The 16,927-nt window shown below is 62.1% G+C and overlaps 1 protein-coding gene across 4 annotated transcripts in view; it reads left to right on the top strand.

The window, feature by feature from the left end:
* INF2 (inverted formin, FH2 and WH2 domain containing) overlaps positions 1-14,257 on the top strand; it is a 29,745-nt gene extending 15,488 nt beyond the window's left edge. The window contains exons 6-23 of one of the 4 annotated variants that reach the window (XM_025391463.1): positions 878-1,019; positions 1,735-1,876; positions 2,078-2,779; positions 3,207-3,358; positions 3,441-3,502; positions 4,060-4,162; positions 4,401-4,486; positions 4,869-4,969; positions 5,699-5,769; positions 5,843-5,950; positions 6,406-6,476; positions 7,214-7,334; positions 7,609-7,773; positions 7,989-8,091; positions 8,232-8,393; positions 8,994-9,647; positions 10,074-10,130; positions 13,444-14,257. In XM_025391463.1, the coding sequence (XP_025247248.1) occupies positions 878-1,019; positions 1,735-1,876; positions 2,078-2,779; positions 3,207-3,358; positions 3,441-3,502; positions 4,060-4,162; positions 4,401-4,486; positions 4,869-4,969; positions 5,699-5,769; positions 5,843-5,950; positions 6,406-6,476; positions 7,214-7,334; positions 7,609-7,773; positions 7,989-8,091; positions 8,232-8,393; positions 8,994-9,647; positions 10,074-10,129 (3,001 nt within the window). In that variant the 3' untranslated portion in view covers position 10,130; positions 13,444-14,257. The remainder of the gene's footprint in view (positions 1-877; positions 1,020-1,734; positions 1,877-2,077; positions 2,780-3,206; positions 3,359-3,440; positions 3,503-4,059; positions 4,163-4,400; positions 4,487-4,868; positions 4,970-5,698; positions 5,770-5,842; positions 5,951-6,405; positions 6,477-7,213; positions 7,335-7,608; positions 7,774-7,988; positions 8,092-8,231; positions 8,394-8,993; positions 9,648-10,073; positions 10,131-13,443) is intronic. The other 3 variants (XM_025391464.1, XM_025391465.1, XM_025391462.1) reach the window with 3 other exon arrangements.
* Positions 14,258-16,927: the final 2,670 nt, after the last annotated feature.

Below are 16,927 nucleotides of genomic sequence, written 5' to 3' on the forward strand. Positions count from 1 at the left end.
AGTGGCTCACACCTGTATTCCCAGCACTTTGGGAGGCCAAGATGGGCAGATCACCTGAGGTCAGGGGTTCGAGACCAGCCTGGCCAACGTGGTGAAACCCCATCTCTACCAAAAGTACAAAAATTAGCCAGGCGTGGTGGCATGTGCCTACAATCCCAGCTACTTAAGAGGCTGAGGCAGAATCGGTGGATACCAGGAGGTTGCAGTGAGCCGAGATCATACCACTGCACTCCAGCATGGGTGACAGAGTGAGACTCCATCTCAAAAAAAAAAGAAATGGCCTCAGGGAAAGTTTGCCCGCATGAGTGCCTGTGCCCCGCCAGTGTGGGCTGAAGGGGGCCGGCTCTGCCTGCAGAGGGCTCTGCTCATTGACCAGACTGAGATGACTGGCAAGTCCTAGGCCCAGTGAACACTAAGGTCCCTCCTGCTCAGGCCAGAGCCCCGCCCCTCCTGTATCCATGCAGCCCTGTGAACCCACCTCAGGTGTGGTCCTCACTGTGGCCACACAGTTCCCAGAGGAGGGCCTTCCCTCCCCCAAGGTCACGGCCCGGTTCCATTGTGTGCCACCTCCCCAGGCCTTAGTGCATGTTATTCGACGGGAGTGGGAATACTCGCCCTTCCCCTTCCCCGGGGCATGCGGCTGCCCGGTGACCTGGGGGCAGCCTGTCAGGGTGCAAGGCACTGACCTGGGAGCTGCCACTCTTAGCCCAGCATCCCTGGCTATGTGGGCCACATGTCAGCCACAGCTGGCCACGAGCTGGCTCAGAGTCCTGGGTGGGCTGAGCAGGGCTGGTACACTGGCGCCGACCCGGGCTGCCCCGTCTACGTGTTGGTGGCAGCAGCAGCAGGCTCAGCCCACCTGGCATCTCCCACACAGAGACCTGGAGGATGCCGACCTGCTGATCCAGCTGGAGGCCTTCGAGGAGGCTAAGGCTGAGGACGAGGAGGAGCTGCTGCGAGTCTCTGGTGGGGTCGACATGAGCAGCCACCAGGAGGTCTTTGCCTCCCTGTTCCACAAGGTGGGCTGGGGGCTGGAGGATCGGAGGGCAACCCTCCATTGCAGGCTGTGGCCCTGAGGTCCAGAGGCTGGGCCTGGAACGGTCCTCCCTGCCCTGGTCAGACCCTGCTGTGACCTGGCCGTGGCGCCAGCTCTGGGGTGAGACTCCAGGGAGCAGCAAGGGGCCAGGGGTTGGAAAGGGAGCTGGTGCCTAGAGTGGGCAGCCTGGGGGCAAAGCCAGGGCCTCAGGACCCAGAAGGACGGGGCTCCAAAGACCAGTGCGGCCCACAGCCGGCTGTACTGTCCTGGGCCCCAGCTACCCAGTCCCCATCAGGTGGGATTCAGAGGCCTCAGGGCCTGGTGAGGGGCTAAGAGGCTGAATTCCCGTCAAACTCAGGCCCTCCCTTCGTTCCCTGAACCTGGCAGCTCTCATCTGGGGGGCAGTTGTGTCCCCAGGTGGCATCTGGCAACATCTGAAGACATTTTTGGCTGCCATGACTAGGCAAGGGGTACTATTGCATTGAGTAGGTTGAGACCAGGGGTTCTGTTTAACATCCCATAATGCACAGGACAGTCCCACATGTCACCAGTACCACAGTCGCTGAGGGTCCCATCTCTAGGGATCCGTGGGAATAGAGGGGGTGATGGGGCTGGATGCCCTGGCAGATGGGCCAACAGTTCTCAGTCCACCGGGGAGGGGTCGGCTGCTGACCCACACCCCACACTCGCCCGTCCAGGTGAGCTGCTCCCCGGTGTCCGCCCAGCTCCTGTCAGTGCTGCAGGGCCTCCTGCACCTGGAGCCCAGCCTCCGCTCCAGCCAGCTGCTCTGGGAGGCCCTGGAGAGCCTGGTGAACCGGGCCGTGCTCCTGGCCAGCGATGGTGAGGGGGTGGGGCAGGGGTGTAGGCACAGCCTGGTGGGCAGACACTGGGGTCTTAGACCACGGGGGAGGGGGCCTGTCCTTGGCCCCAACCCATCCTCTGCCTAGCGGAAGTGGCCACTTTTTCCTGCCTCCTCCTCAAGCCCCCATCCCTCCCTCCCCCGCTCCCTTCTCCCTTGACCCTGGACATCCCCTACTGCAGCCCAGGAATGCACCCTGGAGGAAGTGGTTGAGCGGCTTCTGTCTGTCAAGGGGCGACCCAGACCGAGCCCCCTGGTCAAGGCCCATAAAAGCGTCCAGGCCAACCTAGGCCAGAACCAGAGGGGCAGCTCCCCGCAAAACACTACAACCCCCAAGCCCAGCGTGGAGGGCCAGCAGCCAGCAGCAGCTGCTGCCTGTGAGCCCGTAGACCACACCCAGAGTGACAGCGTCCTGAAAGTTTCGAAGCCGAGAACCCTGGAGCAGCAGGCGTCCCCTCTTCCCCCATCCACCCCCCTGCTCCCTGGTTCCAGTGCTGAGCCCCCTCCCCCTCCTCCCCCACCCCCACCTCCCCCCCTGCCAGACCTGGGGGCCACAGTCCCCCCAGCACCTCCTCTATCACCACCCCTGACAAGTTCCTGTGAGTTCCCGCCCCCACCACCTCCACCACTCCCGGTCATGGGATGCCCACCCCCACCCCCACCCCTGCTGCCTGGTATGGGCTGGGGCCCTCCTCCACCCCCACCTCCACTGCTGGCCTGCACCTGCCGCCCCCCTGTGGCGGGAGGCGTGGAGGAGGTCATCGTGTCCCAGGTGGACCACAGCTTGGGCTCCGCCTGGGTCCCCAGACATCGGCGGGTGAACCCACCCACACTGCGCATGAAGAAACTGAACTGGCAGAAGCTGCCATCCAACGTGGCACGTGGTGAGGGTCCCCAGACCCCCAAGAGAAGCTTCCCCTAGGACAGGGGCTGGTCTCTGCTGGGGAGAAGGGCATGTGGCAAATGGAACTTGTGTGCGTGTCCTGCCCGTGCGTGGCCAGGGCAGCCTGGCCCTTGCTCTGGGCTCGGCGCCTGTGGTTGAGGTGGGGACGGGGGAGGAGCAGGGCGGGGGCTACCTCTGAGGACCCCCTTCCACTTGCTCCCGTGAGCCAGTGCCTCTGGGGTGCCATGGTGCCCTGGGGCCCGGCTGCAGGTCCTCAGGTAGGGAGGTAGGGTGCCTGCTGTATGCTGGACCTGCTGGGTCCCAGGCAGGTCATCCTTCAGACCCTCTGGGAGGCTCCAATCCCTGCCTGCTAGATCACCAGGCCCTGGGGCTGCAAGAGCCTCACTGGCCATGTGCCCACCCGACAGAGCAGAACTCTATGTGGGCGTCCCTGAGCAGCCCCGATGCCGAGACTGTGGAGCCTGACTTCTCCAGCATCGAGCAGCTCTTCTCTTTCCCTGCGGCCAAGCCCAAGGAGCCCACCACAGCAGCCGCACCGGCCAGGAAGGAGCCCAAGGAGGTGGGGACGGGGAGGGGCTCAGACCGGGGCCACCTGCCAGGTCACCCTCCGGTGCCAGCCTGTTGGGTGGGGGGTTTTCCAGATCACTTTCCTTGATGCCAAGAAGAGCCTGAACCTCAACATCTTCCTGAAGCAATTTAAGTGGTGAGTGACAGAGGTGGCCCCCATCCCAGGCCACAGAGCCTCACCTCCACCTGAGCCTCCCGACTTGGGCCCAGCAGTGCCCTCTGCAGGCCACCATGGGAAGTGCATACTGCATCCCCTGGGCAGGATAGTGGGCGGGTAATAGCCCCATGCTGCCCCAGCTAGGGGCTGTCCAGCCTCCTGGGGAGAGAGCGCTGGGACCTCCCCACAAGGCCACAGACAAGCAGTGGCTAAACCAGGGCGAGGACCTGGGCCCTGACTCTCAGCCCCCTAGTCCTTTCCTGCTGCGGGTGTCCAGCACTGGCCCGAGGGAGCTGGCTGGACTGACCCACCCTGCATCTCCTGAGCAGGGCCCATGGAGGGATAGCGAGGGTAGGAGTCAGTCTGGGTCCCCTTCACCACATGACCGTGGGCAGACAACTCGACCGCCCTGTGTCCCACCTGCCCTGGCCACCCCATGACTGCGTGGGGAGACCCTGCCAGGCGGGGTCCCAAAGAGGCTGGGTGGGGTTGACTCATGGTTCACCCGCCCCTGCCCGGTCCTCTCCCTGCTCCAGCTCCAACGAGGAGGTCGCTGCTATGATCCGGGCCGGCGATACCACCAAGTTCGATGTGGAGGTTCTCAAACAGCTCCTTAAGCTCCTTCCGGAGAAGCACGAGGTGAGAGGATCACTCCCACCCCCTGCCCCCAGTTAGTGCCACCAACCAAGGGAGAGGCTGTCCCCGGGGCTCCTCCCGGGAGGGAGACAGAGAAGGGAGGCATCCCAGCCCCACCTCTGCCGTGAACCATGAGCCACAGGGAGCTGTGATGGGACTGGAGGGGCTGAGCCCAGTGGGCAGTCCGGGAGGGTGGGAAGCTGGTGTGGGGGGATCCCACACGCCGTCCTCCTCCTGGCAGATTGAAAACCTGCGGGCATTCACAGAGGAACGAGCCAAGCTGGCCAACGCCGACCACTTCTACCTCCTCCTGCTGGCCATTCCCTGGTGAGCACAGCCGCCCTCAGACCCCAGGGCCTGGGCCCTAGGTGGGAGGAGAGCAGGAATAGGGAGCAGGGCCCAACCAGGGTGGAGAAGGGGCTGTGCCAATGGCTGCCCTGGGCTCCAGGAGCAGCGTTGCAGCTGTCGGGCTTCTAAACATCACTTGAGCCCCGCCCCCAGTCCTTCCCCTCAAAGTGTGAGGCTCGAGGCCTCTGGAGCAACTGGATCCCGCTCTGCGCAGGCCCAGGAGGGTGCCTGTTGGACAGGGCAGGCAGTGGAAACCCCCTCCCTTTGCCCACCACCCAAGCCAGAGCCCTGTGCTGAGTGCCCCTCTGGCAGGGACGGGGGGGAGATTCAGGCCATTGATCCCTGTCTGTACCATCCCCAGCTACCAGCTGCGAATCGAGTGCATGCTGCTGTGTGAGGGCGCGGCCGCCGTGCTGGACATGGTGCGGCCCAAGGCCCAGCTGGTGCTGGCCGCCTGCGAAAGTGAGTGGGGCCCAGTGGGGCACGTGTGCAGGAGGGACAGGCCTCCGAACTAGAGCTGGAGGGCTGCTCGGGGCCCCTGCTAGTGGCAGTATCATAATGGCTGCTAAGAGCACCCAAAGGTGCCAGCCTTCACCACTCCAGAAACCACCCTGCTGCCACCACCTTGGTGCACACACCTGCTGGACACACAGACACATGCATGCCCACCACCACTCTTGGGCACGTGCACACATGCGCACACTGCCACTCTCGGATACGTGCACACACATGCACACTGCCACTCGGGCACGTGCCCACAAGCACACCGCCACTCTCAGGCACGTGCACACACAGAAGCTCACGAGCACAGTCACACATATGCACACAGGACAGACACACGTACACGCCCCCACACACACACTCTCACATACATGTACAGACACAAGTGCACACACACGGATACCATCTCTGAAAGGGGATCCTCGGAGAGCTGCCACAGCCACTGGGCAGGGAGAGGGACAGGTACGGACCAGTTCACATCTGTCAGGCACACTGTAGGTGTCCACTCCCATCGGTGGAGGGTTTGCAGTCCCCAGGCCCTGTCATGTGTCCCTCCCTTATGGTGCTGGGCTGAGCCTGGGGAGGAGCCAGGGAGTGCAGGGGCACTGGCAAGCAGGACCACACCCCACCGCCAGGGCATCTGGGGGCTCCGAACCAAGAGCCCTTCTCCAGCCCTGGCTGCCCCTGCAGGCCTGCTCACCAGCCGCCAGCTGCCCATCTTCTGCCAGCTGATCCTGAGAATTGGGAACTTCCTCAACTACGTAAGTCAGGGGCAGCTCCCCATCCCACCTGGCCTGCCTGGGGCTTGCAAGACTCACTCCCGGGCTCTCCCAGGGCAGCCACACCGGCAATGCTGACGGCTTCAAGATCAGCACGTTGCTGAAGCTCACGGAGACCAAGTCCCAGCAGAACCGTGTGACGCTGCTGCACCACGTGCTGGAGGTGGGCCGAGGCGGCAGGCACCAGCGGGGGCACGATGGCAGGGCTTCAAGTCCCCCCGGACCTGCAGTGTAGAGGTGTAGAGGCCATACCCCCCTGTGCCCACCACTCAGGCCGCCGGTCTCCCTGTCTCAGGACCCCATCTAGAGCCAGCAGCCTCAGTCAGAGCCGTGCCCCCATCCCTCCCAGCACCCCTTCCTTCCTGCAGCACTGGCTCCCCTGAATGAGGCTTGTCCCTCCCCAGGATACCTACCCCTGGTCTGGGGGGACAGTCCCTAGGAAAAGCAGAAACACCACAAAGTCATCGCCAGGCCCAAGGGAAAGATTTGAGGGTCTGGAGTGCCGGGGGTTTTCTGGACCTTAATTGCTAAGGGTTAGAGCTGGGGGGGTGGGAACACGGGCGTCCCCAGGCGGAGAGTGTGGCCACGGTGGATCTCACTGGACGTGTCCCATTGCAGGAAGCGGAAAAGAGCCATCCGGACCTCCTGCAGCTGCCCCAGGACCTGGAGCAGCCCTCACAAGCGGCAGGGTAGGCAGCGCCTGCCAGCCCACACCCCTCAGCCAGGCGGGGGCCTGACTTCCGTCCCAGCCAGTGAGGTGGCTGCCCGCCAGGACTGAGTCTCACAGCGGTAGCACAGCCCCAGTGCCCTTAGGAGCCCTGCCCAATAGAACGCTTTCCTTCTGGGACAGGACCGTGTCTGCCATGGCCTATCCCCTTCTGACTTCAGCGAGGAAACAGGCCTAGAGGGGGCAAGGGCTGGCCAGGTCAGGGTCACACCAGGGGCAGGTCTAGTACAGCCCCTTCACAAGTTGAACCTTCACCACAGCCGCGAGCAGGCTCGGGCCTCCCTCATTGTATAGATGAGGAAAAAGAGGCCCAGGAAAGCAGTGTCACCTCCTGGGTCACACAACCCAGGCAGGAGGGCAGCCTGGGCCACCCCACTACACAGTCCGGGCCCCTAGCACAGGGTCCTTCCCGGGCTCCACCTGCCCTGGAAGGTTCTCTGGCCCAGGAGCTGCTCAGCCTTGGGGAGAGCTAGGCAAGTAGGACAGGCTGACCATTAGGGTCCCCGCTCAGATGCCCACAGGGGGCTGAGGGCCGGCTGGAACAGGCACTCAACCCCAACACTGCACGTAGGGCCTCAAGAGTGCAGCCTGCAGTGTGCACAGTGGGGCACCAGGGCGTGTGCAGGGGAGGGGCTCCCCTGTCCCAGCAAGGCTGACGTCAGCTGTTGCTGTCTCTGCCTGGCCCTCCTCACCTTTCAGGATCAACCTGGAGATCATCCGCTCAGAGGCCAGCTCCAACCTGAAGAAGCTTCTGGAGACTGAGCGGAAGGTGTCTGCCTCGGTGGCCGAGGTCCAGGAGCAGTACACTGAGCGCCTCCAGGCAAGTGGGCACCTGGGCCTGGGGCTGGCAGGAGAGGCTGCCCTGATCAAGCGAGCCGGGCGAGCGGCTGTGCTGTCTCCTGGCTCCAGGGTGGATCCTGGGGACCGAGGTTCCCCAGGTGTGCACAGTCAGGGTACAGGCCCCTGTTCCTTCTCAGAGACCACTGTCCTCAGGGCCTGTCCCTGTGGCCACCACCCTCCTGCAACCCAGGGCCTAACCCTAGGTGGTGCCCACGCGGGGCTCTCACAGGACCATCACGTGTCCTTACCCTCAGGCCAGCATCTCGGCCTTCCGGGCACTAGACGAGCTGTTTGAGGCCATTGAGCAGAAGCAGCGGGAGCTGGCCGACTACCTGTGTGAGGACGCCCGGCAGCTGTCCCTGGAGGACACGTTCGGCACCATGAAGGCCTTCCGGGACCTCTTCCTCCGTGCCCTGAAGGTGGGGGCAGCCTGGCAGGGCACAGCCTGTCCGGCTAGAGTGGGGTCCTGAGGCCTCTGACCTTCCTCCAGCAGGAAGGGCAGAGGCACCCTTCGTCGGGTGGACACAGCCATGTGGGCCTTGCGCTGCTGAGGCTCAGGGAGGGTGACGCCCAGGCCCACGGAGCGCCTGAGGGGTGCCACGCTGGGGTGACGGGGCCACATCTGCCAGTGCAGGAGAACAAGGACCGGAAGGAGCAGGCAGCGAAGGCAGAGAGGAGGAAGCAGCAGCTGGCGGAGGAGGAGGCGCGGAGGCCTCGGGGAGAGGACGGGAAGCCTGGTGAGGCTGGGCCGGCCGGCTGGGCGGGGACAGGGCAGCTCCGGGATCCTTGCCTGTGCTCCAGCCTCCCCACGACCCCCAGCCCTCTAGGTGGGCTCCAGGGTCCCCATGCGGCTCTCTGAGTGTCCCACACTCCTCAGGCAGGAAGGGGCCCGGGAAGCAGGAGGAGGTGTGTGTCATTGATGCCCTCCTGGCCGACATCAGGAAGGGCTTCCAGCTGCGGAAGACGGCCCGGGGCCGCGGGGACACCGACGGGGGCAGCAAGGTGGCCTCCATGGACCCCCCAAGAGCCACAGAGCCTGGTAAGACCCTCTCCCACGGCCTCCTTATGGTCCCCTTGCCTCTGTCCCTACCCTGTGCCTCCAGGAAGCCCTCCTGACTTCACTGGAAAGCCTCTCATCTCCCTGGACCGCCCTAGAGGCCCCTAAGACTAGGGACAGCTGAGGGGGCAGGTGGTGGCCGCTCAGCTCTCATCCCTCATCCCTCCCTCCACTCACTCCAACTCCTCCACTGTAACAACAGGCCCTGCCCCGAGTGCTGAAGCAGTGGTCCAGCCTGCTGGGCTCCTAAGAGATGAGGCCAGGCCCACTGACAGATGCCCCTGGGCTGAGGGTGCTAGAGGTGGCAGGAAAGGCAGGCGGCAAGGCCCTGGTGGGAGGACCCCATTCCTGGGGTGGCTGCCTCAGGGTGCTGGGGATGGTGTGGCCTAGCGTCCCCCGCCCTGCCACAGTGTAGACCGACCAAGGACGCTGAGGCCAGGTCCTGCTCTGAGACATCAGAGGAGGCTTCCTGGGGAGGAGGCTTTGCAGGGCGTTCAGGTAGACAGCGGGATGGAGGAGGCTGCGCTTGGGCTGGCTCGGGGGCAGGGTGCCTGCCCTTTACTGGCATGTCCCTCTATGCAGTGGCCACCAGTAACTCTGCAGGAGACCCCGTGGGCGGCACACACTGTCCCGCCTCTAAACCCGACCTTGATGCTACAATGGCCAGCGAGTCCCGGGGCTGGGACCTTGTAGACGCCGTGACCCCCTGCCCTCAGCCTACGCTGGAGCAGTCGGAGGAGGGTGGTCCCCCACCCCTGGAGAGGCATTCTTCCTGGTATGAGGATGCCAGCGACGTCCTAACCACCGAGGATGCCCAGTGCCCCCAACCCTTGGAGGGGGCCTGGCCAGTGACTCTGGGAGATGCTCAGGCCCTGAAGCCCCTCAAGTTCTCCAGCAACAGGCCCCCTGCAGCTGGAAGTTCAAGCCAAGATGCCAAGGATCCCACGTCCTTGCTGGGCGTCCTGCAGGCCGAGGCCGACAGCACAAGCGAAGGGCTGGAGGACGCAGTCCACAGCCGTGGTGCCAGACCCCCTGCGGCAGGCCCGGGTGAGGATGGGGACGAGGACGAGGAGGATACAGCCCCAGAGTCCGCGCTGGACACATCCCTGGACAAGTCCTTCTCCGAGGATGCGGTGACCGACTCCTCGGGGTCGGGCACACTCCCCAGGGCCCGGGGCCGGGCCTCAAAGGGGACTGGCAAGCGACGGAAGAAGCGTCCCTCCAGGAGCCAGGAAGGTAACTCAGGGAGGGGCCCGGGGCACCGTCCCATGCCAGGGCGCTGGCACCCAGCCGGTCCCTCCCCTTCCCCACTGGGCACTGCAAGTTCCAGCAGCACCCAGGACAGGTGACTTGGGCGCGGCGCGGGAGAGGAGGCAGCAGCGCACCCACCGGGGGTGGCTTTCTGGGCTGCCGTGGCCCATGCAACTGTTTCTCCAACCCGCTAATTCCCACCTTCACGCCACCTCCGTTAGGGAGTAAGGGGCGGACACTGGGCACCAGGTCGCAGGCTAGTGGTTGCCATGCAGCTCAGTGGCCAGAGAACCGGGCAGCCCTCCGAGGGTGTTGGCATGGCTGTCCCGGGCCCCCCAGTCCCACCCGCTCTGAGTCAGGGTTGCTCCTGTGTGATAAGCCGTTGAGTGCATTTCTTTTATTTGAAAGCAGAGGTTCCCCCTGATTCTGATGATAATAAAACAAAGAAACTGTGTGTGATCCAGTAAGGTATGTACGCAGCCGGCGCTCTGTGGGGGCTAACAGCAGCTAAAGGGCAGCGGGGACAGAGCTTGCTGCCCACACCCCTCCGGGACACTAACCTGGCTTCTCTCCAGCCCGCGTGGTGCATCAGTGTGGCCTCGCCTCTCCTGCAGCCCTGGTGGTGGGCTCCTCCCCTTTGTCCCCTCCCTCTCCGCAGGTTACCTGCTCACCTGGTGCCTTCCGCAGGCAAGACACAACCTCGGCGCTGGCTCCGGGCATGCAGGCCTCGGGAGGGCAGGTGGCAGGGCTAGCCGGGCTCCCTTAGTGAGCAGGATCCGGGGCGTGGGCGGGACCTCCTGGCTGGCAGGACAGGCTGAGGTTGCTCCTGTCTGGTGTCCTGGCCCTAACTGCAGTTCCAGTAGCCCTGTGGCTCTCCTGCTGTGTCTGTCAGTGGAGGGATATCTTCACTCTGAGTGTGTCAGTGGAGTGGGGCCTCCTGGGGCATGTCCCCAGGAAGTCTGTGAGGAGACAGGGACAGTCCCAAGGGCAGATGCTGCCAGGGACAAGCACACTGCAGCCCCCCTCCTGTTGGACAGTATCCTTCTACCCCGAGGCCATGGGTGGGTCTGTGGAGTTGCAGATTACCCCCAGCACACAGCATCTTCTGGGGGGCCCCCAGCCAAGGGTCAGTCAGCCAGGTCCGTCCACAGGGCTGGAGAGGCTGATGCATCCAGCTAGACAGACCAGCCTGCGCTGGGTGGAGGAGGAGCTAGAGCAGAGAACCAGGTCCAGCCTGGCCGCTCGTGAGCTCTGTGAGCCCAGGTGGTGGCGTCTTCCAGCACCTCCAGCCTTGCTCAGAGCGAGCCCAGTGTCCGTGCATCGCAGATATGCTGACCGCTGGGCCTGGGGCTTAGGCTTAAGACATGTGAGGTCTGCTGGTGCCCGTCGGAGGCAAGAGCGGTCGTGAGCCCAGAGAAGTTTCTCCAGACAGTTTGTCCTCACTGTGGGGGCACGGCCTTCACCCTGGGGTCCAGCTTTTGCTTCCAGGGTCATCTTCCGAGTGTGGCTCTGGTGTGAAGCACCCACATGTATTTTTTAGAAAGGTGCTGGCATCTCCCTTAGAGGCTGGAACTTGGACTTGCTGTCCCTGAGTGTGAGGAACAGTGGAGCATGCAGGCTTGGGGCGGGCGGCCAAGTCTGACAGCGGTCCAGTGAAAGATGGACATGCCCAGTGCCAGTTCTACGCTCCACCTGGTTCCCTCCTGAACCTTCTGCATGTGCTTAGCCTCCACCTACCCCAGCTCCTGCCACACAGGCGGCTGAGGGCAGGAGGAAGGAATCCTCCTCTTCTCTCCCCAACTTTTTATTTTTTATTTATTTTTATTTATTTATTTTTTCAGGACAGTCTCATTCTGTTGCCCAGACTGGAGTGTAGTGATGTGATCTCAGCTCACTGCACCCTGCACCTTCCAGGTTCAAGTGATTCTCCTGCCTCAGCCCCCTGAGTAACTGGGACCACAGGCACGCGCCACCACGGCTGGCTAATTTTTTATATTTTTAGCAGAGACAGGGTTTCAGCATGTTGGCCAGACTGGTCTCAAAGTCCTGACATCAGGTGATCCACCCGCCTCGGCCTCCCAAAGTGCTGGGATTACAGGCATGAGCCACCATGTCTAGCCCCCAACTTTTTATTTAGAAAATCTTCAGCACCACAGGAAATTGCATAGAGATCAGAATAAACAACACCTTCTCCCCGAAATTACAACCATTTGCCAAAAATACCAAAATTGTGACCATTTTGCTACATTGCCCCCCTCCAACTGAGCCATTGGAGAGTTTCTTATAAACATCATGGCACTGGACCCCTAAACTCGCCCATAGACACCTGAGAGCATAGCTGTCTTCCCCAGTCCCCCGCAGGCAGGGCGTGCTGCAGGGGCGCTTCCTGTCCACGTGCTTCTAACACTCGGTGCCAGTGCGGATGTGCCACTTGTCCCAATAATTCTTTTAATAGCTGTTGCTTTGTTGTTTTCGCAAACAAGATTGTATCCAGAATCACACACTGTGTTTGGTTGTCATATAGCTTCAGTCTCTTGTTCGAGAACATTCCTGCCCCTTTTTGTCTTGTATGACATTCACGTTCTGGAAGACACCTTCACTTTGGGTTTGCCTGATTGCTCCCCGCAAGTAGGTCCAGGTTGAGTTTTGGGGCAGGAGTTCTACCCCAAGGGACGCCATGTCCTCCCCAGCTGGGTGGGGATGTTCGTGGCAGCTGCGCTGACCACGGCTACCGGGGTGGTCTCTGAACCTCCATGCTCTCTAGTTAATAAGCACCTGTGGTGACGTGTGGAACAAATGGCTGCAGCGCAGTTCTGTGTTTGCCGCCCCTCCTCCAGGTGTTCCCTTCTCCCCTCCCTTTTTCCATCACGTGAGTTTTGAATGTGCAGTAATCCATCACTGCCACTGTCGTGCATTTGATGGGGACCAGCGGGGGCCCTTGACCCACAGCCCCTGAGTGCTTCCCATCTTTGTCACAAGCCTCTGTTCCCAGCTAACCCCAGACTTGCTGATCCCCCCCCATCCCTGCCCAGGCCTTGGTCTTGGCCATTTCTCTGGGTTCCCTGAGTGGGGAATGGTGCTGAGATCCCCCTCTGAGTGATCATTTTGGGCAGTTTTTGTTTTCTTCCTCTGTCTCTTCACAGTAGTGGTTCTCAAACCCCGCCTGGGCTGTCCCACTGGGAAGCTGGGACACCACCTGGCACTGTGGTGGCAATGGGGGTAGCACTCAGACAAGGGCCACCGAGGGCCCCTGGACCAGAGAGCGAAGAGGGTGTTGGGGGCAGGAGGCCTGTGGGGCCATCTCTGGGGCCATCTGGGTGGCAGGAGCTGTTGGGCCAGGGCTGAGCTCCCTCAGCAGCCCGCTGGAGAAAGCGCTGCTGGGGTCCTCATGTGGGGCTTGGGCCCCGATGTGGAAGCGATGGAGGGCTGCAGGTGGTGGCAGTGGGGATTAATGAGTAACGACAGAGTGCAGCCTGGGTCTGAGACATGGGGTGGGAGACAGGCCACAGAGACTCCCCATCTCAGCAGAGAGGACACAGGCTCAGGCTGCCACACCTTGCCAAAACCCAGCCTGGCCAGGCCATCCCGGCATCTTCCACCTAGATAAGTTGTGCTGCTCCAGAGAAAGAGCCTGGGGTCAGAGTGGACCTGAGATGCCTGGCACAACCCGCTGGACAGTGGTGATGAGGGGTTCAGGGACCTGGGGACCCAGAAGCGGGCACCTGGTATTGTACCCAGCAAAGCTGCTCCTAATAATGTCATTTCTTCTCTCTCCTTACAGGCCTCAGGCCCAGGCCCAAGGCCAAGTGAGAGAGCCCAGGCCACAGGACATGCTGCCATTCTGCCAAGAGAGGCTCTTCTGGGGGCCAGGCTGGGACTGGGCCCCGGAAACCAAAAGTCCGTGCCTTACCCAGCTGGGGCCCTCCCGGAGCCTTCTTTGGGTGTTGTGGCTGGGACCCCAACAGGCACCAGTACCCTGCCAGGCCTAGTGCCCTCCTGGACTGCCTGCACGCGCCAGCCTCCTACCTGCTTCCTAAAGGCGACCCTGGCCCACACCCGCATGCACCCGGTGCAGCCTGCCAAGGGCCAGTCGGGGGGGCTGTGTCCTGCCAGTGTCCACCACAGCTCTGCCTGCCCTTCAGCCCAGCAGGGTTTAATCAAAACGCAATGCTTTGCGAGTCTTTACTGCTCGGAGGTGGCTGAGTTGGGGGCCCTGGGCAGGGGTAGGCTGGCAGGCAGTGCCATGGCAGGCCAGGGTCCCCTCCCGTGGGGTCTGGCCCCCATCCCAGCATGTCCAGCCCCTGAAGTTGGAGTGGGGAGCGGTGTGCATTTGCTGCCACCGCCAGGCCTCTGCCCTGCAGCTGAAACTTGGCCATCACATCAACAGAAAACCCCTCCCAGTGCCAGCTGCCCAGGATGGGCGGGCCCTGGGGACAATACAGTCCACCTGAGGGGCTGCAGGGTGACACCCAGCAGCCTCTGCCCCCTCACTGCCCACCCAGCGAGGGCAGCCTGCCCGAGCCTGCCGCCTGCCAGGTGTGTGCCCTGAGGCTGCCAGCTGGACGTGTGGCCAATAAAAAGCAGACCTAGCCCGGTGTGTGACTGTTGCGTTCAGAGGCTGCGGGAGTGGGTGGATGGGGGCTCCCACAAATGTGGTGAGCGCCGGACAGGCCCCGTGTGAACACTCACTGTTGAGGGGCCCCCAGTTCCCCAGGCCCCGTGTGAGCATTCACTGTTGAGGGGCTCCCAGTCCCCCAGGCCAGGGGCTGTCCCTGAAGCCCTCAGGAAGTAGTGAGAAACATCTAGAAGAGGGCAGACCCTGTGGTGAACAGCACCCAACAGTGGTGAGATGGGTGCAGCTCTACAGGGGCGTAATTTACAAACCACCAGACTTGCTGGTTATGTGTGTGCTGTGGTGGTATTTGCTTTCCAGCAGATCAAGGTTGTGCAATGATGCACTTTGAGAATCTCTCGATCACCCCAAGAAGTCCTCTGGCACCCATCAGTCTGACCCCTTGCCTGCGCTCCTCCCCAGCCCTGGCAGTCACTCACCTGCGCTCGTCATGCATGTCCCCTGGCTTCCTTCAACTGTTTTCAGGCTCCATCCTCACTGCAGGCTGTATGAGGACATCGTTGCATTTCATGGCTGAAGCGCATTCCATTGCATGCATGGACCACATTTTGTTTGCTTTTCTGTCCATGGGCATCTGGGTTGCTTCCAGCTTGGGGCTTCTGCGAATCCTGCTGCTGTGAACATTTGCATAGTCCTCGTGTGGATGCGAGTTTTCATTTATCTGGGGTAGTTTCCTAGTGGAGGAACAACTGGGCAACATGCTAAGTTTATGTTTAACTTTTTAAGAAACTGCCAAACAGTTTTCCAAAGCAGCTGCACCATTTTTCATTCCCATCTGTGCTATTGTTTTTAAGTTAAATAGCTCAACGCCTCCCCCTCCCCACCCCTCACAGATCTGCCAGTAAAACTGGACTATGGAATACTGGGCGGGGTCACCTACAGGGTGACCTGCAGCAACTGAGGCCATCGCCCCGCCTGCCTGGAGAGGTGGGACTGGGGACCCTGTGACAGGAGGAGGAGCTGCCTCTCCGGAGCCTGGTTTTTCTTTTTCCTCTCTGCTCCGTGAGAAGTCAGTTTAGTGGGCTACAGCCAGCAAAGGAACCAAGACGGACAGGAGCTCTGGGTGTGCCTTGCATGGTGAGGCTCCGTGGCTGCAGGTGTGTATGCAGGCAGCTGTGGGTGTCTGTGTGTCCTGGGCCACCGTGTACGATGTTCCCACAGGGAGGTGTGGCCCCCAAAGAGTGAACCCACAGGTGGACACGCCCATGTACCCTCGTTCCTGCCCAAGGTCACACGTCGAGACAGCAGGGCCCAGATGGATGGCCCCAAGCTCGGTGGCTCCTGTGCTGCCCACCACCTGGGGACAGGCCCACTGTGGGGATTGGGGGGTGGGGGTGTTATAATTCGGGCTGGGCCGTGTGACTGGCAGGGGCCCCAGCTGTTGGGCCTGGGCAGGGCTGTTTTTAGAAAAGCCCCAGCTCCCTGCCCCCACCCAGGCCGGTGGCTATTTATAGTCCAGGCCTGGAGAAGTCAGTGAGTCACTAGCGTTCGCCTCTGCAGGGTCAGTCCAAGCCCCCTTAGTGAGGTGGTCTAGCATGTCCCCCAGTCCCCCAAGCCTCTGTCTGACATCTGCTAGCCCAGAGCCCCAAGTGTCCCCAGGAAGGGCTCAGAGCTGGTGGCCCCTGCCAGGCCTTGGGAGCACCCCCTTGTCTGATGGGACTTTGTGGTTCCTGGTGGGCATTTAAAACTGTCAGTTTCTCTCATCTGGAAACAAACCTCCCGTGACCCTCTTGGTTTCTCCTGCTGCAGTCTGCCTCTTCCCTACCTGCACAGCTATCTGCTGTGCCCCAAATTCCCTCCTTGACACGCCCAGACCCACTGTCCCACCCTTGGGTGCAGCCCCTTCTCAGAAGGCTCCAGGTTCTGCCAAACCTCGGAGCCCTCCAGCCCTGCTCCAGCCCCTTCCCAAGCTGGGGGCGGTAGTCTGCTTAGTGACACCAGCTGTCACCCCCAGGGTGGCACTGTCACCGCCAGGGTGGCACTGGGAAGTTCATGCATGAAGACTCTGCCTTTCCACCGAGGCCGCACTGACTGCTTGGAACCCACACAGTGGCATTTTCCCCGCGAGGATGCTGAGGGAGAGGAAGTATCAGTGTGCCCAGTGGAAGAAGAGGGGACTGGGGACATGGGTGCAGGCGGTGGGAGGCCAGGTTTTGAACAGCCCCTCTCCCCCAGGCTGGGGCAGGGTTAGGCGCCCAGAGAGGAGGGGTGGGGAGACTGAAGGCAAGGGTGGGCAGTGGTGTCCTTGGCTGCACCTGAATCACTAACTCATTGTGAGCGACCTTTGCTGTGACAGGCCCAAGCTCCACTTCTTCCTCATAGGGAGTGTCTCCATGGACTCCCTGTCACTAGCCTTGGAATTGCCCTGAGCCCAAGGAGCCTCGTGGCTCTAGGCTCTTTGGCAACTGAGACCCCTCAGGGAGGGAACCAAGGGCCCCGCCTCCCTGCTCTGAAGCAAGAGCCTGATTCTCCTTTCTTCCCCCGGGGGCCCCAGGACCCTTCTCCTGGCCACCAGGGCTGGCTTCCTCCAAGCCTCATCCACTTGGGAGGGGTGGGGCGGGATAGGCGAGACAGGACAACCAGCCGGGAACACGGGAGCCTCGCAGACCATCGCCTCCCTCTGTGGCCCGGT

This window comes from Theropithecus gelada, chromosome 7b (genome assembly GCF_003255815.1).
Source record: "Theropithecus gelada isolate Dixy chromosome 7b, Tgel_1.0, whole genome shotgun sequence".
Classification (NCBI taxonomy): domain Eukaryota; kingdom Metazoa; phylum Chordata; class Mammalia; order Primates; family Cercopithecidae; genus Theropithecus; species Theropithecus gelada.